The 24648-nt window shown below is 40.1% G+C and overlaps 1 protein-coding gene across 1 annotated transcript in view; it reads left to right on the forward strand.

Annotated features, from left to right (window-relative positions):
- Positions 1-24648, forward strand: part of LOC121931669 (potassium voltage-gated channel subfamily KQT member 1-like) — a 330206-nt gene that overhangs the window by 49154 nt on the left and 256404 nt on the right. Inside the window, exons 7-10 of the mRNA XM_042469647.1 lie at positions 3275-3385; positions 4579-4674; positions 7261-7386; positions 11094-11256. Of these exons, the coding sequence (XP_042325581.1) occupies positions 3275-3385; positions 4579-4674; positions 7261-7386; positions 11094-11256 (496 nt within the window). The remainder of the gene's footprint in view (positions 1-3274; positions 3386-4578; positions 4675-7260; positions 7387-11093; positions 11257-24648) is intronic.

Raw genomic sequence — 24648 nt, forward strand, 5'->3', positions numbered from 1 at the left:
ATGGAACAGAGCAAAACACTCTGTGTTTTTGCATGCCCTTAGGACTCTGTCAACACCACATAAATCTGTCAACACCATCACCACAATGTCAAAACTCACTGAACATGTGGTGGGGTGCAGACTACACCAGGTGACACTCTAGAGGAGGGGTGGCACCCATTTGGGCCCTCCCCTTTGGGACATTAGGGGAGAATGCATGTCTTTCCTAGCTGCTCTGTCACTGGGCTTTCTCCCTGGGGTTGATGTAGGGGAGCAGGGGAAAACACGTGTCCTTTCTGACTGCTCTTTTGCTGGGATTTCTCCCTGTTGAGGAGGTCCAGTGATGAAGGGGGGGGGCAAACATGCACCCTTCCTGGCTACTCCATCACAAGGCTTTCCCCCTGGGGAGGAGGCTCAATGATGGAAGAGGAGGAAGGGCTGGCGGGCACAAGTCCTAACCTCATTATTTACCTATATTAACCAATATGGGAAAATACCTTAAAGAAGAGTAGTGAGCATAACTGTCCCTACTTATCAAAAGAGCTTTAGGGATGATCCAAAGAATAGTAGATCTATCAGTTTATTGAGTACTGTATTGAGGTTGCTCTATCAGCTCACTCTCTCATCTGTGGTATTGTTGCTCAATACCAGTTGAGTCCATAACATAACATGACTTGGTTGTGGATGAAGGGGTTGACCTGGTTTGCATTATTGAGACCTGGATAGATGAGCTTGGCCAAGTCTATCTGTCCCAACTTTCTCCACCTGGGTATTCAGTGCAGCACCTAGACTGGTGTCAAGAACTGTCCTTTCAACACCACAGTTTGGTGTACCAGCCTTCTGTATTTCAAATAGCAAGAATGGGATTCTATTCCCATTAACAGGTTAGCATTTCCACCATCTTTCATTTGGAGTAAGTTATCACTCAGAACATGTAAGACCGTTTCACTATTGCACCCTGACCAGACTGCAATGGGCCCAGATAATCTGTTTCCTCCAAGAGTATCTGAAGTTGTCCAGCCACCTTATGCTCAAGTAGCTTGCCAAAAAGATAGAGTAGGAGTTCTCATATTCCTCTGAATCCAATGAGCTCCTCTTCAGGAGTGGGTCCACCACCATCTCCTTCTAGGCAGAAGGCACCACCTCCTGGACCCAATCAAACCGCCCGGATACTGCCATAGGGCGGTATATAAATATTATTATTATTATTATTATTATTATTATTATTATTATTATTATTATTATTATTATTATTATCAATTCAACTCTGCTAGATTTTGTCAGCCAAGAAGTGCAAGGGTCAAACTTACATATGGTGGGGCTGAACTGCTTCAAGTATCTTGCCTACCTCACCAGGCCTCAGGAACTTATACTGATCCTATGAAAACTGACCAGTTGGATCACTAGACAGTTGGATCACTGGACAGTTCTTCAGATTCTACAATAAGTATGGCATCAATGTGACATCAATTTCTGAATATATCCTCCAAGTGCTTCATCCTCCAAGTGCTTAACAAATGTATCACAGCAAACAACTGAGGGTTCCACTCCGTACCTCTATGATAGATCTTGCTTTTGGAGCGGTGACAGATAAGGACCTCCGGGAGGTCACCGCCAATCTGGTCTTTCTAGATTGTAAAAGATTTTCCCCAGAGGATCAGAGTGTACAGGAAGGATGTATGGGAGGAGGCGTTCCTTCAAGTATACTGGACCCAGGCCATGTAGGGCTTTATAGGTGATGACCAACACCTTGTACTGTGCCCGGAAGCTAATAGGCAGCCAATGTAGTGATTTTAAAATAGGTGTAATATGGTCGAACTTGGATTTTCCGGCGACCAGTCTGGCTGCCATGTTTTGTATCAATTGGAGCTTCCGGATGGAATTGTTTAATCATTTTTTAAGGTTGTGGGGGGGAATTGTATATATTATATTTTTTTTAAAAAAAGGTTGTACGCTGCTTTGATTGTGGAAACAAAAAGCGAGATATAAATTAAAGTTTTATTTATAAAGTTTCATTATTAAAGGTTGCCCCATGTAGAGCGCATTGCAGAAATCAAGGCGAGAGGTTACTAGCACATGTACGACCATTTCTAGGTCCCTCTGCTCCAAGTAGGGGTGCAACTGGCATATCAGCCGAAGCTGATAACAGGCACTCCTGGCTGTCGCATCAATCTGAGAAGACAGTTGAAGCGACGAATCCAGGAGCACCCCCAAGCTGTGGATGCAGTCTTTCAGGGGAAGTGTGACCCCATCTAGAACTGGCAAACTTATCTGGATGATGGCATTTTTCTCAGCAAACATCTTCCTTCTAACTCTTATGATTACTGTGAATGAAATGGCTAATGGGAATAGAATCCCATTCTTGCTATTTGAAATACAGAAGGCTGGTACACCAAACTGTGGTGTTGAAAGGACAGTTCTTGACACCAGTCTAGGTTGGTGCTGCACTGAATACCCAGGTGGACTTGGCCAAGCTCATCTACCCAAGTCTCAGTAATGCAAACCAGGTCATGTTATGTTATGGACTCAACTGGTATTGAGCAGCAATACCACAGACAAGAGAGTGAGCTAATAGAGCAACCTAGATCTTGAACGATGGAAAAGGGCCAAAACACAGGATATGTTTCAAATATCCATCCTGCCTTAGCCTTACCTGGAGTTCCAATCCCCAGCATCATACCTCCCCCTGTCTGAGATTACACAAAGAAGGGTGGCTCATTCCTTTCCCCTCTCCCAGGATTTTCCCAAACAACTGTACAAACAGCTTAATTGAACTGTCAGTTGCTGGGAGTGGGGACAATTGGTGAGGGCTGCTACTTTCATGCCTTGCTTTTGAGCTTCACAGGAGCATCTACATGGACATACTTGGAAACAAGATGCTGGATTATATGGGCCCTGAATTTGTACAAGCAGGCCTCCTCTTTGATTCTGAGAAACTGTTCAATAATGCAAAAAACAAAATGTGAATGAACATAATGGCCAGTGTAGCGTTGACATTTACACAAAGCCTTTTAACAAAACATACATTAAATCAGTTTCATATTATCATCATCAAAACATACCAGGATAAAACTGATCTCTTGGTCTGTCCACAGACTCTAGTGATCCTAGTGACTGTACTTAGGTTTGCTAATTCCAGTGTAGTATCTGTTTTCAGGCTTGTAAATAAACATGCATTTAGAATAAACAAACAAATTTCCAAAACATTCCATCTGCAACTGAATTTTAAATCTACCACAAAAGAAAAAAAAAGTGAGACAATCTTTATTTACATTATTTCTTATGTATTGCATAGGTGACAGTTACAACTATTGGGTATGGTGACAAAGTGCCACAGACGTGGATTGGCAAGACAATAGCATCCTGTTTCTCAGTGTTTGCGATCTCTTTCTTTGCTCTTCCAGCAGTAAGTGAAAAAAATGTTTTATATTTCCAGTTAATTTCTTAACATTGCTCATTTCTTGAAGAAGCTGGTTGATGCATAAACTTTATATATTTTATTGAAAGGTATTTAGTTTATTGGCAGGAATTGTCTTGTTTATGGTCTATACAGGTTGAGTCTCTCTTATCCAAAATGCTTGAGACCAGAACTGTTCTGGATTTCAGATTTTTTACAGATTTTGGAATACCTGATTCACAAATACATATATAATGAGAAATAGAATCCAAGTCTAAACACAAAATTCATTTATGTTCCATATACCCTTGATACACTGGGCCTGGAGGTAATTTTATATTTTGAATACTTGGTGCATGAATCACCAGAAAGCAAAGGTGCCACTATCTCAAACACTCATGAAAAATGGATTTTGGAATTCCAGATAAATGCAGCTAAAAAAGTCAATGGGATTCTAGGCTGCATCAGTAGAAGCACAGTATCTAGATCAAGGAAGTAATAGTACCACTCTATTCTGCTTTGGCCAGACTTCACATGGAGTACTGTGGTCAGGTCGCTACAATTCAAGAAGGATGTTGACAAGCTAGAGCGTGTCCAGGAGAGGGTGACCAAAATGGTGAAAGTTCTGGAAACTAAGCCCTATGATAAGAGACCTAGGGAGACATGTATGTTTAGCCTGGAGAAGAGAAGGTTAAGAGGTGTTATGATAGTCCTGTTTAAGTATTTTAAGGGATGTCATATTGAGGATGAACCAAGCTTGGTTTCTGCTGCTCCAGAGAATAGGACCCAGAGCAATGAATTCAAATTATAGGGAAAGCGATCCGAGCTTAACATTAGGAAGAACTTCCTGACAGTAAGAGTTGTGACAGTGGAAGACACTCCCTCGGAGTGTGGTGGAGGTCTTTAAACAGAGGCTGGATAGCCATCTGTTGGGGGTGTTTTGATTGTGAGCTCCTGCATGCCTGATGGGGGTTGGACTGGATAGTCCTTGTGGTCTCTTCCAACTCTATGATTTTATGATTCCAGGAAACTCAACCTGCATAGCATATGTTGAGTATTGAAATGATGGAAGGGGTAGGGAGTGGGAGATGGCTTATTGGAAATTCAGCACCTTAGAGTGTTTCTTTCACACATACACACATACACACACAAAAACACTAAAGGAGGATTTCTTTATCAAATTACTTTTTGTTGGCTTTCAGGGGATCTTGGGTTCTGGCTTTGCGCTTAAAGTACAACAAAAACAACGCCAAAAACATTTCAACAGGCAAATACCTGCGGCAGCATCTCTAATTCAGGTACAAATACGTTTATTAACATTTCACAGCTCCAAGAAGAAAAAAAGAGGAAATTACAGAGAGCAATAAGCTGCTGAATTGGTGCTAACTAGGGATTTAGGAGAACTGAGCTCAAATCTCATCACATATGTATGTAGAAGGCCATTCTGGTGAATTAAGGAAAGCAACAAAGCTTTCCCTAGGTCATAGCACTTGCATGCCTCCTGGTGGCTAGATTTCTTTCAGAACATAGTTACATAGTGATGCTAATGGGTACAGAGAGTGGCAGGGAGTTGTATGACATGCCCCTTGATGTACCTTCTATGACTCCGTAATTCTGTTTGAGAACAAATATTAGGTCCTAAGCTTGAAATTTAGATGAGAATTTTATAATACTCCCTAACAAACAAAGGATTAAAAACTGCAAACAGAGATGGTTTGAGGCCAATTTTGTGTGCATGTGTGCGTGTGCATGCATGAGCACGTGCATGTCTACAAGTCACTTGTTAACTTGAGGTGACCCCATGAGTTTCATAGCATTATCTTAGACAAGGAATACTCAGAGGTGGTTTTACTAGTTCCTTCCTCTGAAATAAAGCCTATTATCACTTGGCATTCTTTGGTACAGTAGTTTCCTATCCAAGTATTTAACCAGGTCTGACCCTGCTTTGCTTGCAATAGCAGATGGCAACTGGTACCTGTAAGGTATTTAGACTGTGCAGCCAATTTCACATAGCCCTTCTGAAATATTCCTGAGCTCTTTAACTATTACTATACATGTGAAAAAAAAACAGAAAAGCAGTGTTAAGTGCACTTCTGTAAGGTTTACTAATTCACCACCTTCTTGGTAATGTGAGAAGGTGAATTTATTGTCACATTTCAATGCTCCTGTGTTCATGGTATCACTTTCCATTTGAAGTTCATATTTAGTATTCTGTCTTTGGTGCTATGGCAAGACTTAAATGAAGAAAAAACTTATGAATGACAATTCAGATAATTTGGTATATGGTCACTGACCTGTGAATGTTGGTAATATGCATTAGTTGAAAGAGGAAATAATTCACCAGAGGAAAATAAGATGTAAATGCAGCTCCTGGAATTTCGGCATAAGAATGTACTGAACTGTCTTGCTGATATTCTGGCTTTCATTTTTAAAGCTCTAAATGTGTTAAATGTTTAATGAAGTAATAAACTGCACACTATTTATACAATATGTAGAATATAAGAGAAGAATAAAATTATTTGGGGAATATCTATTTTTTTCTTAAGGCCAGTGATAGAAATTCTTTGTGCTGATTGAAATTACAAATATGTTGTTGTTGTGTTCCTTCAAGTACCATAAGTTCTGATTTAGGGCAATGCTAAAGCCCCATCATAAGTATTCATAGAAAGATCTGTTGGGTGGGGGGGGGGTTGCCCTTGCTTTCCTCTCAGAATTGTTGTTGTTGTTAACTGCCATTATTATTATTATTATTATTATTATTATTATTATTATTTATATAGCGCTGTAGATTTGTACAGCGCTGTACATAAAACAATAAATATATAAGAGTAAGCCTTCCTATGGCGTACAATCTAAGAAATAATAGGATAATACATATAAAATACATAGCAATACAGGAAATGGTTCAATAAAACAGGCAACAAAAAGAACATCAAACAGTAAATGATATATTGAGTCAACTTTAATATATGGTGACCCTATGAATGAGAGACCTCCAAGTCACCCTGTCATCAACTACCCTGCTCAGGTCTTGCAAACTCAAGGCCATGGCTTCCTTGAGAGTATATCCACCTGGAATGTAGTCTTCCTCTTTTGCTACTACCTTCTACCTTACCAAACATTATTGTCTTTGCTAGAAAGTCCTATCTTCTCATGATAATCTCCAAAGTATGAGTTTCTCAGGCCCATTACAGACGGGCCTAAAAGTGCGTGCTCCGCGCGTGCTAGGGTTAGAAAGGGGTGTCCTTTGCGGATGCCCCCAACCCTAGGACGTGCAAAGCATGCACAAAATGGCGGTGGCCGTTCCACACGGCTGGCGCCATGACTACGTCACAACCGCACCGCTTCTAAACAGGGCGGGGCAGTTGTGACGTACTGGGGTCACATGAGGGCGCCTAGTGCGCCCTCTCCGCGGCCCAGAAGGAGCTCCATTTCGGAGCTCCTTCCAGGTTTGCATCACTGGGCACAGCCTTTAGATGGCTGCGCCCAGTGACGCAGAGGAGTAAGGGGCCAAGTGGCCCCTTTCTCCTCCTCCCCACCACCACGGGGTGTCCTTGGGGCTTGAAGCCCCAAGGACACGCCTTTCCAGGCTGTGGGGAAGCAGCCTTTTGCCGCTTCCCCGCGGCCTGGAAAGTGGCAGATCGGGGCCTCAGCAGCTGCCACTCTGGCCACTGAGGCCCCAATCCAGCGGGGAAAGGGGCGGGTGCAGACAAATAGTTTAGTCATCTTGGTTTCTATGGAGCCTTCAGGCTTGATTTGCTCTAAAACCTATTACAAATATACAAATTATTTGTAGGTGAAGTAACAGTTGCTTAAGTTGGAGAAGTCTGAAATTATTTCACCTTTTATAATATTAGCAGTGCTTTCTTTTTAATCTCCTGCAGACTCTGTGGAGGTGTTATGCAGTAGAGAAATCATACAGCTCCACAGCTACATGGAAGATCTATGTCACATCAGCTCAAAACACAAAGAAAACAACAGTGCCATCCAGCCCACTTCTCCGAAAACAGGTCAGAAAGAGCACATTCTTTTCTTACATTTATACCCCATCTTTTCTCCAAGGATGTCAATGCAGCATGTTTTTCTCCCTTTCCATTTCATTGCTACAACAACTCTATGAAATAAGAGAGGCCGTGAGAGTGTTACTGGCCCAAGGCCTTCACAGTAAGCTTCAAGTATTACACCAAGAAAGAAAATAAAAGGGACGCCCAAGAAAAAGGAAATACCAAAGAGGATTTCTAAATCACATTGGGCATGTTGCACTTTTCCAGCTGTTGTTCCCAGAATTCTTCACCATTGTCATGTTGGTGTCAATCCCGTCCCCTGGACACCTAATACTAGTATGGAAGGAAACCACAGTATCAGCTTCTCTAGCACTATTTCAGACGTTCTAGTATATCGTTTGCATGACAGTCTTCAAATTAAATGAAATTAGAGATATGATGCCTCGTGGGGGGAAATCCAGAAAAATTGATGGGGAAGGTCCCTCCCCAGTTTATTTCCAAGGCCTTGCTTTTCTAGAAAAAATGGATTATGAAATATTTATTTTAGAATGACAAATAACATGTTTAAGAGTAGGTTTTCATATATTATTCCCCTTTTCACAATTTCTAAAATATACATTTTATACAAAGTACATTTTTATGTAACAGTTTTTAGAGCACTACTATTCAAAATGGTGGTCCCTAGCCAGGTGCCAGTGCCTGAGCCTGCCAGTCTGTGTTGAGTTTCCAGAAAAGAAATAATACTTTTTTCTCAGAGGACACAAATATGTCAGATGGCAAAGGGAGCCAGTTCCTTCACATCAAAGAGGCTGAGAAGCACTGATGTACTTTGTCACATCTTTGGATTGCCTGCTTTCCTTTTTCTCACTTCTTTTTATGAGGGTTTTATGTTTGCTTGGCTCCAAGGAAAACTAATTTACTTGTTTCTTAATATTTACTATTTCTTTTGTTTTTGCCAGTTTTGATTTGATTTTTGTAAACTGGCAAAATGTAAGAGGCTTCTTAAAGTTCAGTACATTGTAGCTGAACTTGTAAGAAAAATAGTTGGTTTTTTTTTAAAAAAATCATTTTATAGTTATTTTCTGAATAAACTATATTTTAAAATGTACAACATATGCTATTTTTGCCAAGTTATACATAATGCATTTTATGTTCTCAAAGTAATAAAGTGGTTTTCAGTGGTTTAAGTGGGGTTTTTTTTTACATTTTCCAATTTTTCTGAACACCCTCACCAAAAAAACCCAGAACAAAACCATGCCTCCTTCCCCACAGTGTCAAGTTTCCTAAAATTTTACATATGTAATGAAATACATCCTCTGTGCGATCACCATACTTTGGACTGCATAAATCCACTATTTCTTTGCCACTTTGTGTGATGTAGCCAACTTGAAAAGACCTGCCAGGGACTTCATGGCTTGTTTTATGGAAACTTGGCTGGGGGAGGATAGCAATGTGATCTGGGCTAAGACTCTCCCAGCCAAGTATACTGTCAAGGAGCAGGTGAGGGGAAGTGGGCGAGGGGGAGGAATTGCCTTAGTCCATAAAAGTACCATCACCTTGACAAGGAAACCTGTCCGGAAAACAGATCACATCGAATGTATTTACCTGACTCTGAAGGCCAGGGACAGCTTGGGGATTCTGTTGGTCTACCGTCCACCCCGTAGCCTAACAGACTCCCCGGCCAAGCTGACACAGCTGGTCTCGGAGCTGGTGCTGGAGTCTCCCAGATTTCTTGTCCTGGGGACCTCAACATCTCTTTCAAGGTCAGCTCATCAGATCCATCAGGTGCAGCTTGGTTGTTCATGGACTCCATGACAGCCATGGGCCTGTCCCAATTGATATCGGGGCCAACACATTGTGCAGGTAATACGCTTGATGTGGTCTTTAGTACAGAACAGGAACTGTCATGGATAGATCATTTCTGTGTCCCTACCTGGAACGAAAGGACCTTGAAGCAGTGGTACTTGCACTGGTAATCTCTCGTCTTGATTTCTGCAACACACTCTACATGGGGCTACCTTTGCACCAAGTTTGGAAGCTTCAATTGGTTCAAAAAGCGGCTGCTAGATTGGTCACTAGAACACCTAGATCTGACCATATAACATCTGTATTAAAATCCCTTCACTGGTTGCCAATCAGTTTCCGGGCACAGTACAAAGTGTTGGTCATAACCTTTAAAGCCCTACAAGGCTTGGGCCCAAGTTACTTGAAGGAACGCCTCTCCCTACATAATCCACCCCGCACTCTCAGAACATCCGGGAAGACATAAGTAAACTTTCAATATTATTATTATTATTCCATATTTCATAATTGAAGCTAGAACCAACATCTTCAGGATACCGAGTGTAATAGTTCCAGGAAGATCAAAGACTCTCAGAGCAGATCCAGAGACTGACTTTATGGCATAGATGCTACAGAACTAGAGAGTTGCAAGGGACTATCTAGTCCATCCCACTGCCATGCTGGAATGCACAACTGGAGCACTCCAGAGAAATGGCCATTCAACCTCAGTTTGAAACTTCCAAAAAAGAGAGTTCACCACCTTCCAAGGCAATCTGTTCTACTGCAAAACAGCTCTTCCAATAGAGATATTCTTCCTAATGTTTAGTTGACATCTCTTTATTATAATTGTTGTGGCTTCCTTGGAGATACTAGCAGGACCAGAGTGTTTTGAGCTAGTTTGATATACCTGCAGCTCCATTGGCCAATTGCTCATTCTCTGATAGACATCCAAGCCAGCTCAGCCCTTTTCCTGAAACCAGACTACTCATTTGCATGCCCCCATCCCTATTGGCTTTGGCTGCCTGGCTTCTGACTGATACCCTGACTCTTGACCCTTGGACTGCTAATTGACCACCTGGTGTCCCATTTCTCCAATTATACCAGTAATTTGAATTTGTTGCTTTGTGTCCTACTCTCTGGAACAGCAGAAAGCAAACTTGATCTATCTTCAATATGACACTATTTCAAATATTTAAACAGGGCAATCATGTCACCTTTTGACCTCTTCTCTTCTCCAGGCTAAACAACCCAATTCCCCAAGCTGCTCCTCATAGGGCATGGTTTTCAGATCTTTTACCATTTTGGTCACCCTCCTCTGGACATGTTCCAGCTTGTCAATATTCTTCTTGAATTGTGGTGTCCAGAACTGGACAATATTCCAGGTGAGGTCTGACCAAAAGAGAATAGAGTGCTGCATTCTGGAATTGCATTGGCTTTTTTTAATCACTGCATTACACTGTTGATTCATGTAGTTTGTGGACTACCCAGATCCCAGATCTTTTGCATATGTACTTCTTTCAAGCTAGATATCACCCATCTTGTATTTGTGTATTTCCTTTTTCCTGCACACATGTAGTTCCTTACATTTATCCTTGTTGAAATTCATTTTGTTAGTTTTGACCCACATCTCTAATCTGTTAATGTCAATTTGTATTCTGATCCTGCCTTCTGGGATAGTTGTGGTATGCTGCTATGATAGGCCCATATGCACAGAAAGGGCAGAGATACATAACATCCATGATAGAATATCAGGTGTACAATAATGTAGTCTGTGGGTTTTCACTTCTTGATAGCCCTGGGATGAAAATACATGCTATTTTAATAAACGACTTTTGCAGAAATCATATCTTGGTCATACATTGCTTCTTTCAGTCTGAAATCTTGTTATGACTTTTTTGTATCCAAAAATTGTCTTCTGCTCTTTATTACAGAGCAGAAGATACAAGAGAAAGGGAAAACCAGGGCGTGATAATGGTTCCACACCTATAATGAATACTGGAGAGACAGCTTTGTCAGTTCCACAGATTACTTATGAACACATTGATGATCGAGAAGAGAAGAAAGAGCTGAACTTCTACCTTGATGAACCTGGAGGTAATTTTTTTACAGGGACTTCCTTAAGTGGTTGTCAGTCACATGTTCTCTTTACTGTCATTGGCTTTATTCACACTGAGAAAAATCCTGGGGGTGGGGATTACCAGTATCATTGCAGGTGACAACTTACATGATAGATTTTGTTTCCATAGGAAAACAATCCCTACATATATAAATATAGTTGACAGAAAGAAAAGGTGTATCTCAGATTCCGTTAAAGAACTTTTGTTAAGAGCAGTGCACCAGTTTTATTGTTTGGTTTTGTTTGGTGGGGTGGGGGAGCTCTTCCAGGCACTAACTCTCTGCAGGGCCTTACAGGCTAAAAAATTTAAAAACAGGTAATTACCCAAAGTAACTCCAAGAAAAAATGAGGTAGAAGGACAAGCTGATTTAGCAGCAACATTTTTATTTATTTATTAAAATGACAGAAAATGTTAGCAGCAGGAACCAGCAGAACAGTCTATACTTAATGCAAGCTATTTCTCAAAGTAAAAAAAAAGAAAAAGAAAAAAATGGGGGGGGAACAGCATGAAAGCTAAAAACCCTACTCCTAACCAATTGGGGGGGGGGTGTTTAAGAGACTACAGACTAACTAGTTTATCACACAGGCCCCTGGAATAGGCAGAATAGAATGCAGTTTACTGTGCAGGAGAATGCTGCTGCCATCAGAAATTCCCATACTGTTCTGGATGCGTCCCGCACAAGGCGCTGTGTAAATTTACAGCGCTTCATAAATAAAGGTTAATAATAATAATAAGAAGAAGAATAATAAGGCGATTTTCAGGAACGCTTCTAAACAGTTCCTGAAAATCGCCTCCTAAGGGACGCATCTGGAACAGAATGGGAACTTCTGACAGCGACAGCGTTCTCCTGTTCAGTAAACTGTGTTCTGTGCCACCTTCTGTTCCCATACTGTCTCTTTGTGTAATGCACCAGGCCTGTTCCAGGGGCCTGTGAGATAAACTATTAAAACACACACATGGATTTTCTCACTTTCAAACATGAAAAAGAATGGAGAACTGGAGCAGCAGGAGCCAGTCTATGAGAGATAAGGAAACAGGTCTAAGAAAGAGGCTTTCTCTCTCTCTCTCTCTCTCTCTCTCTCTCTCTCTCTCTCTCTCTCATTCTCCCTGTATTTTAATCTCTTCTTAATTCGGAGACGAGTCTCCAAAAAGTGGTAAAACATTTCCTCAATGTTGATTAAAACAAAACAAAACACCAAAGTCATGTGCTTTCAATGTGCCCTTCAGACACTGATCGTGACTCTTAAGTGGTCTGGCCGGTAGAGACAATGGGCTGTATACATAAGACAAAGCCAATCTTTATATAGATTTACCCTCTTTTAATTCCAGATAGGTTTGCTCAACATCTCTGAAAACTGCAAGTATCTCACAATGGGAAGTGTACCATTGTCTGAGCCAGTTTGGCAGGGCCTGCATTCAGTAGAAGTAAACAAGACAGTTAAGGCCTGTTTACTCATCAAGAAAATAATTTCCTTGTTTTTTTTTTGGGGGGGGGTTCTAGTTATTCTAGTTTGCACTTCAGAATAAGGCTTGGATTTTCTTTTCTTCAAAGATCCAGGCCACAGCAGCCCTAACCTGTCCAGTATGCTTTCTTAACAACTTGTGCAGATTCTGGCAACAGACAGCATTCCTGCTTTATATATCAAAGTCTAATATTCATATTTAATGGGCATAACTCATAACACTTTCATCACATGATTTATCCATCTATAGAGCCCAGTGTTAGGTTTATGGTCTCAGTGAGAACTAGGCCTGAAGGTATATCTAAAAGGACTATGTAAGGTGGAGGTTCACCTAATGGATTTAATGATAATGTTTTTAGCAGAATGAAGTTTTCAGGAGCAATTTCATCTCAAGTATAATTTTAGCAGTACCTTGCAGGCCAGATTTAATGATTCTAAAGCTACAGAAATGGGAGAGAGGGAGCTATTACCTTGCAAGGTACTTTGAAATAAGAAGGAAGTAGACATCAAGAATGGAGGAAGATGATGGAGAATGTTTATAAAGGGAAAGAGGAACATGGAGTAGGTGAAAGCTGGAAAAAGACTTTGAGAGCTAGACAATGGCATTAAATTTTAAAAGGCAATTGATAATAACTCAGAGGAGAATTTGATCAATTTAATGACTTATCTGTTGAAGGTGTGGTAATGCAAAGTTGCCAGAAGATATGTAGCAAGATAAGATGATAAGATGATAATGACAGAGTGCTCTTGAAGTCGAAAAACCCAACTGAACTCTAGGATAGTGAGTAGAAGAAATGTAGGCAGATGGAGAAGCTGGAACAAAAACTGCAAAGCCATAAATTATCCCAGTTACACAGGAATGGAATTTACAGCTTTGAGATTAAAGGGAAGAAAAGACAAAGTAGCTGACTACAAAAACACAGGAGATAAAAGTGGAGTTGGAAAATAGAAAGAAGTAATACACCATTACTATGGATGCAAATGAATGCTGGCATGGAAGAGGGTCAGCTGTTTTCCCAGCAGACAATGATCACTAATTAAGCAGACACTAATCCTCTTTGCATATCCTCCCACCCTGAAGCCTTGCCATTCAACAACAGAGCAATACACAGATTAACATGGAATTCACTCCTCCCCACCCAGGGTCACATAGTATATATATATACCCAACTCTCTTCCATGCCAGCATTCTCTGAAGGTGCCAGCCACAGATGCTGGTGAAAGGGGGAGGAGCCATTAAGGGAGCAGGAGTATGTCACATTCACTTAAACAGAGAAAAGGTTCCGTACAAAGCCTTAATGGGACCCAGACACCCAAATAAGGAAGATAGATTTAAAAAGAGAAAAGAAGTCCAGTAAAGTTAAGCAAGTGTGTCATGTACTGCCAGAGATTAGCCTTAAAGAATGCAAACTCCCATGTAAAGAAGGGAGGTTTAAAAGGACAAAGGAAGGCCAGTGAAATTAGTTGAGTGTGTTATGGTCTTTGAGAAATGAAGAGCCAGTTCATGGGGTCTCATAACTGCCTTGTTCTGGGGAGCTGCAACTTATGAATAGAGCTAGATTTTCATAGGATTCATACTCCTAATGAAGGGGCTTTGATGGAACTTACGTTAGAGAAATAAAACACAGTTTCAGGTGAAACCAAGTCAGTGAGCAAACTGGGGGAAAAACAACTTGTAACAAGTGAAGTAATGTACGCATTGTAACAACAAGCTTTGAGAACCAACTGCAAAAAGATACAAACTTTTTGTTTGTAAACAAAAGTTATTTTTCATATTGTTTACAAAGGAGTGGCTTGAAGTGATTTATAAATAACAACATCAAAAGTATGCTACCATAAATATAAAAAAGTTAATAGAAAAGGATACTGGGTGCCCATATCTGAGTCACTTATTAAGTGAGTGGACAAGGATAAGAATTGGGGCCAATGGGAGGACTAAGGAATAAAGAGATAGTTCTGAGGGAAGAAAAGCCTCAAACTACAGTTGGCCCCTGGAACTCATGGGTGATCCGCTCTGGACCCCCACAAGTTCCAAAACTCGTGCATATTAAATCCCCATAGGCTTGAATTGGGTGCGTGCATGAAGGGTAAGCGCCACAGGTGCACACCCCATTGATGTTAATGGTGGTCATCCCTCCGTGGATTTTCAAGTCCATGGATTTAAAATCTGCAGACTTGGAGGGGTGACTGTATATACTATAAGACAGGAGAAGCATCCTGTGTAACCCAGTGGTCACAAACAGCTATGGAAATATGACTCTGTTGTCACAACCATGTGCTTCTGGGCTTCCAATGTGGTGGAGATGCCTCTCTTCCCAAGGAAGGCTATACTGTCTCCCTTGCCCTTCTTTCACTTTTAGGTGAAGAATCATGTAGGACTTGAGCTATGTTGCTGTTGGAAGGCTTTCTACTGATTGGGAACCACTCACTTTTTAAGGATATGTTTTAATTATTTTAAAATTTGTTTTCATGTTTTAATTTTGCATTTTATTACTCTTTTACATTTTTATTATTTGTTTTTGCTAAAAAGTTGAAGTACAAAGTACATACATACATACAGAATCAGAAGTTTTTGGGTGGCATTAATTACACCAGTGTAGGATGTAGCTACAGTATCGTGGCAGGACTAGGAAGGCCACTGGAGCAGTAGCTGTCAAGGAAAGAAGGGAGATTTGTTATGGTCACCACCAAGAGGTAATGCTGCTTATATGCATCCTATATTTCCAGTGCTGGCCTTCTGGGAATAGGGGCACATCAAAGCTGAAAATGCTCTAGGAAACCTGGTTTGTGAAATTGTCTGTCTCATGGCACAAACAATTTTGCAAGCCAGTCTTCCTAAGTGTTTTCAGCACCAAAGTTCCACATGGAAAGTTAGCACTGGAGAAATAACTGGCTTGGCGGTAGCATATTTCTTTTTCTAGTGAAGAGCATATTCTTTGACAACAGCTGTGTAACCTGGGTAAAAGTGCACTACACTAGTGTAATAGACCATTATTCTGGGATAAAGCAATGGCAGAATCTCAGACAGAAATACATACATAAGGACACACACATAAGGCAGAGGAGACAATAATCTCTAAGGTTTTAGAGGGATGAGGGAGTAAATACCTTGGTATGCTTTGGTTTCCAAAACACTAAAATAGAACAGGCTTGTGTGGTAGGCTTCCCATGTAATAATAATAATGATAATAATAATAATAACAACAACAACAACAACAACAACCCCACTGTTCTATGTGATAAGAAACTATATTTCAGACAACAGTGGAATATAAAACAAGAACGTTTCAGCAAATCTCAGTAGGTGAGGACAATCCTATCCCGGAAGTACATTGAGTCTAAAAACCTTTAAGGGGCTTAAAGCTGTGTTCATTAGTAGTTTTGGTTTTAGAAGATAGTGACTAGCAGTGGAACAGCATTGAGAAGGTGCTTGACTCTTTCCTGTTATAGCAGTTTTTTCTATGTTAAATTGTATTAATCTCAAAATAAATATACACATCAGTATTGCAACAAGGACAAACTCTCTCCAGCTCTTTTGTTACTTTCAGTTTACACTAAGGGTGATACATTTTTAAGACACAGAACATTGATTACTTTTCTTTTGGCTGCTCAACTTGAAGTGTCCAAATTTTGGAAAACAGGACTTGTATCCCTTGATAACTGGTGGAAAAGAGTCTGGGACCAATGGCTAATGGATAAGCTATTAGATAAAATGGAATGTAATTTAAAACAACCAAACCAAGAACCCTTCTATGAAAAATGGCTTCTTTTTATTGGTTTTGTTAATACAAATTTTATAATCATCCATCCTCTAACTTGCCAGTGGTCACTATGGTCCGATCTATTTCAAACAATTTAAACTATATAGGACTATATATGTGTGATGTTTTTAAAAGTTTTGAAAGTTTATTTTATAATTGTAAGATTTTGTGGGGTTTTGGCAATCCTTTACTGTTCTGTTTTTTTTAAAATAATCTCTTAATAATTTTGTTTTTTAAGAAAGGACTCTCTTCCCACTTCTCATATCTAGGAATTGCCCACCAACAATGCCTCCTTTCCTTTTCAGGATTCTGTTATGTTTCTAGTCTATGTCCATCTTGTTACCCTGACCTATCCCTTGCACCAGCTTACCTGATTCATAAACAACAAAAAGACTCATATTTGCATACTCCTGGCACCTCACCCCAAGGCTCACCTCACAGGCCAATGAGATCAGGGACACAGGTCTGTGTAGAACTGTGTGTAATGTGAGCAATATAAGAAATGAACTAGTTATATTCATTTGGTAATTTTGGAGGGTCCTTGCTAAGACTGGAATGAATAGAAACCCTGGAATGACTAGATATCCCTTGGAACAATTCTGAGTAATTACCTGCATCTGTGTCCATGTGTCCCTGTTCATATTATTTGTGGGACTTCAATATTCAAGGAGACACTTCATTAGCAAGCTTGTTTTCTGCTGCTCCAGAGAACAGGACCCGGAACAATGGATGCAAGCTCCAGGAAAAGAGATTCCACCTCAACATTAGGAAGAACTTCCTGACAGTAAGGGCTGTTTGACAGTGGAACACACTCCCTCGGAGTGTAGTGGAGTCTCCTTCCTTGGAGGTCTTTAAGCAGAGGCTAGATGGCCATCTGCTGGGGATGCTTTGATTTGGATTTCCTGCATGGCAGGGGGTTGGACTGGATGGCCCTTTTGGTCTCTTCCAACTCTATGATTCTATGATTCTCTGTGGTTTTTTTTACATCCTGGAAGTTTTTAAATTTGGAAATTGTGAAAGCTCCTCCCACTCATGTAGCTGGAGGGACTTTGGATTTGCTCCTGTTTAAGAACCTAGGTATTGAGCTGGTTGAGGTTACAGATGCAGGAATATAGCAATAGCAAGTACATTTCTACACTGCTTATTAGTGCACTTAAGCACTCCCTAAGTGGTTTACAAAGTGTAAGTTAATTGCCCCCAACAATCTCCATACCCATTTTAGTGACTTTGAAAGGATGCAAGCCTGAGTCAAGCTTGAGCCTTTTTGCTGGTATTGAACTCTCAACCTTATGGTTTGTGAATGGCTGCAGTACAGGCATTTAACCACTGCGCCACCAGGGCTCCTATCAGATTTATATATCAGATTTTTCATTTCATTACATTTCATTTCAAGTACAGTATTTATGCCACAAAGACTCTCAGAGTAGCTTACAAATTGTTAATTAGACAGTTCTGATTGTCTTGCTACAGAAGAGCAGGATATAAATAAAAGTTTTATTATTTTATTATTATCTGCCCTCAGGTGTATAATCTAAAAATGACATGACTCTGAAGGAGAAGAGAATGGCATTGGGGATCAAGTCCAGCAGACACTGCCAGTGCTTCTCTCCCTCTGAGGGCAGGATGGTGGCAATTGGAATGGAGGGAGTGTCTTTCATATCTCTGGGCACAGACATGTTGGAGCTGTGCCTTCGTCTTAATTTCTTGGTGTCCTGCAAAGTTAAAATATTACCTCCCCACATCCGCACCATACACATGAGCCTTTGTCAGGCTTTATCTAGGATATCTCCAGATTCTTTATCTAGGATATCTCCAGATTCTTTCTTTCATGCCAGGAAAATGTTTTAGATTCAACTATGGACTGGTGGAGAAATGAATAGATCAGCCTTTCTCAAATAGCGGGGTGCGAGGCTCCATAAAGGGGCGCGCGAGGCTCTGTTATGCAGAGGTGTACTTATAACAATTTTATAGACAAATGATACTATTTACAGTCGCACGGGGGGGGCACGAAATGTTTTCTTCTTCCTAGGGGGGGCATGACAGAAAATAATTGATAAGCACTGGAATAGATGGATGGTGTACCAGGAAGTGAGATGGAACTGGAATATCCAGTAGTGGACCAGAGTTTTGTGGAGGATGCCCTAGCTAATCAATTTAACATTATAACAAAAACTTCTCTAAAAATTGTGGCACAATCAAGAATTGATTTAGTGATACAGTGTAGACAAAGACCTTGGCTGCATAAAGAGCTGTATTTGGAAAGAACTATTGTCCTTCAGTTTGAAAGACAGTGAAGACAGAATCTACCATTGTTCAGATTGTGTTGTCTTCCTCCACTATCTGCTCTACTGACCCCTTCCTTCCTTTCCTTCCTTCCTTTATTCCCTCTTTTTGCCTCTGCTGTTGCATTTATAACCTATTTGGTGAACTGTTCTTTTTTAATGGACATGTTCCCAAGCTGCTTTAGTCCTGCTGTACTGTGTTCTTTATTAAAGAAGCCTCTAATTATTGTCATTCTGCTTCCAAACGTTTGGAGATATCTGCTTTTCCTAATTCATGTCTTTTCTGACTACACATTATCTTCCTGATGCTTTTCAGTCAGGGTTTTGTATAGGCCACTCAACTGAAATCCCCTTGACTCATGTAGTAAATGATATTCTAGTGGCTATGGCTTAGCATCATACATCTGTGTTGATCCTATTGGATCTTTCTGCAGTCTTCAACACCTTTGATCATCAGATCTTGTAGAGTGTTTCTTTGTGGATGATCACCCACAGTCTTATGACGACTATAGAAATAACAAGAGTTCTTGGTGTTTCAGCCAGACCATCTAGTAACCCCTCTTTCATGCCTTCCATTTGGTTTGTAGAGTTGCTCAGTGGTTCCTGTTTCAGTTACTATGAGTCCTTCCAGCTAGATGATTTTTTGTCCCTGTGTCCCTTTATTGGGACAATAGCAAAAGCATCTAATTTCCATCTTTTAAACATTGGTAGGATCTGTAGGTTCTTGACTATTGAGATTGCCCATCTGCTTATCCAAGCTATACTTATGTCATGCCTGGATTACTGTAATAGCCTACTGTTGGGTTTGCCTTCTTGCTTTCTTCTCTCTCTGGACTTAATTCAGGAGAGTTTCATTTAGGTTGTTTTAAATCTCTCTCAATATTCTCACGTTTCTTCCCCATGTAGATCCCTTCACTGGCTACCAATTTGGGCTATGGCCCATTTCAAACTTTGATCTTTGTAGTTATGGTTCTATGCTTGAATCTTCCACAGTATCTAGCAGCTCAGCTAGCATGGTATGCACTATCAAGGCAATTAAGATCTACAGGCAAAGAATGATTGTTTGTTCCACCAGTGTGACAACTCTGTCAAGGCTATGAGCCTTTCTAGATCTGGCTTGGCATCTGTGAAACAGTGTTTCTTTAGAACTCTGGCTGCAGGAGGATCTCATCCATTTTTGTAAGGGGTTGAAGACCTTCTTTGATTTACCAGATTAAGCAACTGAGTTCTGCCTGAGGTTGCTGGGGCTGAGAGGGGGGTGTTGGTGACTTTAAATCTATATTAATAGTGTCATGTCATTGTCTTTGTCTCTGATTGTATATGTTTGATGTCTCACCCTTTAGTGGAAAGGAATTAAATAATAATAATGTTAATGTTAATGATGATGATGATGATGATGATGATGAGAAGAAGAAGAAGAAGAAGAAGAAGAAGAAGAAGAAGAAGGCACTTTCTTTATAGTAGGATTGCCATTAATTTGTTTAGCTAGAGAGGGGGTAGATGAGCAGTAACCAGATTGCAGTGATTGTCCTCTTCACTGTTGTCTTTGCTGAATTGAAATATGAGTTAGCAAGTGGCAATGAGGAACAACTGGTGAGGTCAGTTGGCTCTTCTGGAAAATTAGCACTATGTTAACTGTTTGAAGATGCTAACCTAAAGTGGAATGATTGTATGGTATGAATGTATTTTAAAGCCTCTATACAGCTGTTTAATTAATTAAGCAGCTATAACGAGACCTGCATGGACAAGATACCTAGAAGGCCCAGGAGAAGGGTGCTCTTAGAAGAACCAAACACCAGTGGCACTTGATGCTGGTAACCTTTTTGCTATTAATAGGATTTACAGGTGTACATACACTGCTTTGTATAATAAATATAGCTAAGTAGATGTTGAACCATTTTTTATTCTTTAGAAAATAATAGATAATTTCTTGGACTAAGAAGATTACTGCCTTCAGGGATTCAACTAGCAGATGGAATGTATTAATCACTGTCTACCTCTTAAAGCTCTTGTTTTCAAGCAATTACTGTTAAATTTATCAAAATTGCCAAAAACATCAGAATGATGAATGTCTTCAGGAATGGCAATTTGGTGTTAAAGTCTTAGAACTGTTCTGTGTTATGTCTGCATAACATAAGGGACTCTCAATAGCAAGAATGCCTATAGGTTTCATAAGCATGAATCCTCTCCTTATCCTAATCTAAAGTTACTGTTAATACGAGAACAAAGACTAATGGTTTGAAGTAAAGGCTAGTAGTTTTGAGGCAAGCTTATAATTTAGCCAAATGGATGGACATACTGTACTGTTCTTTCATATTGCTTGACTATATTTACTAGAAATTGTAAAGGTTATACAAGGGCCAAAATAAGAGCAAGTATCTTCGACCTTGGTATTTCTTTATAATTAGGCCACAGGGTAAACTTGAAATAGTGTTTAGAAAATGAAGGACAATTTTATCCCTGCCTTTTAGGGTTCTTATTTTAAAATGATTACATGGAATTTTGCTAAGATCTAAGAGATTATGCAACATTTTTACAGAGATGCATAGTGCCACTGGTTAGTGGGAATGTGTGTGCTGGTGAAACAGTACAATAATATAATACAACAGTACAATACAAAACAACAGTACAATAGTGAACCACATCTTATGGCCTTAGTTGGTTTTACTGATATTGCAGTCCTGTACTTACTGGTGTTCTGCGATCCTATACTTTGCCTGTAATCATCCTACTACCACTACTTGTACCTTTACTAAGCACACTCTTGTCTGTGCTTCGCTAGCAGCTGCAATAGCATCTGAGCTGATTTAGTGCTGAAGCTCAGCAAAAAGCTGATAGAATCTTCTTCCTCCTGTAAGATACCACACTGGCACAGAGAGTAGGGCACCTTGTTGTGGGGAAACCTTTTCTGAAGGGTGTGAGAGAGTTCTTGAGACTTTGATTAAGCTGGATGGTCTCAAGTCAAAATATTGAAGTCCCTGAAGTCAAAATACTGGCAGGAAGGAATATCTTCAGCTGGTATTTCAGCTGTCGAGCAGGGTTTTTGTGTCCCGTTCTAAGGAAAGTCCAAATACAACAAAGCTATCTCAACCAAGGAGCAGCCAGAAAGAGTATTCTTGTACTGGATGGGGTTTGGGGCAGGGCTTGAGAAGAAGCTAAATGGTTCTGCTTCATAAACAGACATATGCTCTACATCCCATGTCCTGAAGGGGAAAAAAGTCCTGTGTGTGGATGTGGGTGGAAGGAAAAATATCTTGCTCTGTTCCCCTGTCCAGTTCAAGTGCTAGATTAATGGCAAAATCCATAGGGCTTTGGATCATGGCAGTGCACTTTATGCATAACAACCGTGTAAATGTCTCTCTGCATACTCTCTTTTAGAACAGGTGGTGGGACCTTAGGATTACAATAAATTTAAAAAGAGGGAATTTAAATATTTGTGTAATTCATTTGTGACAGAAAGAAGATGGAGGATCAGGGCTGAAATTTCACTGGCTGTGTGTATGTATGCCTATATGAAAGTTGCGGATTTTTCTATGAATGTGTGCCCCTGGACATTGCCAAACATTTATTTTAAGGTTTCCTTATAAGGGATTCCCCAAATAAAGCCACTACTGCTTTTGAAGCAGTATGAAAACCTTCAGTGCAGACATCTCCTGACCCCATCCAAAATCAGTTTAGACATAGCTCTTTATGTCAAACTTAGTGAGTTCAGCATGTCTGAATACATTGCACCCTTCTTCCCCACTAGGTCTTACAAGGATGTTCAAGCAAACAGGTAGGTTGAGGAGGGAGGATAGTAAGTATATTTTGTAGAAGCAAGAGAACTATTGATGGTAAAATAATTACATGCTAACTACACTGTATATTTTGTCCAGCATACTTATTGTTGCATAATTATACCTGCAAATTGTTTCACACACACACACACACACACACACACACACACACACACTGTTTGCCATTAATTTTTTTAGGATTATTCATGTATAGTTCATTACTTTGCTGAAGTAGCCAAAAAATATGAAACTCAGATTGCAACTCCTTTTTGTTTGTCTTTAATGTTATCAGTTGCTTAAGGTGGCACTGTTTAATAAAACTGATCTTATTGTACTCTGTAAAAAATCAATAGATAGGTGAAATATTTCCTATTTTTGTTTTATTAGTATTCTTTTCTTACTAATCTTCCATGATGTGTCTGTGTTTCATCATCTTCATTATTTTCCTGGAGAAACATCAAAGTCAAGGATACCTGACTTCCAGTTTTAAGACAAATAAGAATCTCACTTTCACTTTTGTTAACAATTGACCATTTGTACTTAATTGGATATGATAGCTAATAGAGATGTCCTTGTCCAACAGTTGCCTTCTTCTGTATCTTACAGACATGCCAAAAGGTGGTTTTGTGTGGGGGAAGTCCTTCCTACTTTGCAAATGATATGTAGATATAAAATGTTAATGGATCCATTCCTTGACTTGCTAGATTATTTTAATGGGATTACATATTTCAAGAATTGTCAATTTTGCTGCAATTTTCAAAAAGCTGCAGAATTTTAGTAGTGAGCCATGATAACATCTGGAAGAAGCCAGTGAAAATGTTGGGGATAAAGATGAAGAAAAATCCTGGTAATTTCAGAACATATGGGTCCCTTTCATGAGGGTTATATTTAATCAATACATTAATTTGTAATGTAATAATCAATACATAACTTTCCTTAGTGTGGAGATAATTAGCTGCCACATGGCTTATCATAGATCCATTTAATTACACATTTTCTTGATACAGTAAGGGCTGGCTCCAGAATTTAGTCAGTACACATGCAGACCACTGCCACCTCTAGGTTCCCAGATCTCAGGGCCAGCTCCATCCCTTCCCTATCTAGATTTTAGAGTATGACCTTGAAAGTAAAGATGCTGCTTGTCCTTGCTGCTACAGGCTGCTTGATATCGGCTGCTACAGACTCCCCAGGTGTCCAGATTCTCCTGCACACTTTCTTCCCCTCCTCACAGTTTCTCTTCCTTTCCATAGGAGGGAGCAATCAGCACAGGGAAATATTGGGCCCAAACAGACAGGCCAAAAGAAAACTGCTTCAGGTCACTTTGGAGGTATGCTGTTTAAATGGTACATGCATCCTAAGAGGCTGGAAGCCATGCCAAAGCCATGCTCCAAAGCCTAAGGATTAGAGTGCTGCTTTGGTGCAGCTTCTGACCTCTTAAAATGTGTGTGTCATTTAAACAACATACCTCCAAAGTGACTTGAAGCAGCTTTATTTAGTCTTGCCTATTTGGACCCATTGTTATCTGAGTATTCTATGCTTCATGAGACTCTGGTACTATAGTAATAGAGGAGTATAAACTTTTAAAGAGAAATAAGCCAAACAGGAAAGGAGGAGGAGTAGCATTATATGTCAGGGATGCTTACGCCTGTGCAGAGATCCAGGACTTAAATCTTGGAAGCCAGGTAGAAATCATTTGGATAAATATTAAAGGGGAGGAAAACAGCAGGAATATTATTGTGAGAGTCTACTACAGACTTCCAAGTCAGATTGAGGAATTAAATGATATCTTTCTAGAACAGATGACCACACATCCGGAAAGAAGATGTAGTAGTGATGAGTGACTTCAACTATCCGGATATTTGATGAAAGTCAAACTCCCAGCAAATTCCTCACTTTCCTGGCAGACAATTTCATTGTTCAAAAGGTGGAAGAGGCAACAAGGGGATAAATTGTTTTAGATCTGATCCTAAACAATAGGGATGGCCTGATTAATGGGATCCAAGTGGCAGGATCCTTAGGTGGGAGTGATCACATTCTAATTGTGTTATACACTGGAAAGAGAATGCCAAGAATAGTCAGACATGCAT

The sequence above is a fragment of the Sceloporus undulatus genome, chromosome 5 (genome assembly GCF_019175285.1).
Source record: "Sceloporus undulatus isolate JIND9_A2432 ecotype Alabama chromosome 5, SceUnd_v1.1, whole genome shotgun sequence".
Classification (NCBI taxonomy): Eukaryota; Metazoa; Chordata; class Lepidosauria; order Squamata; family Phrynosomatidae; genus Sceloporus; species Sceloporus undulatus.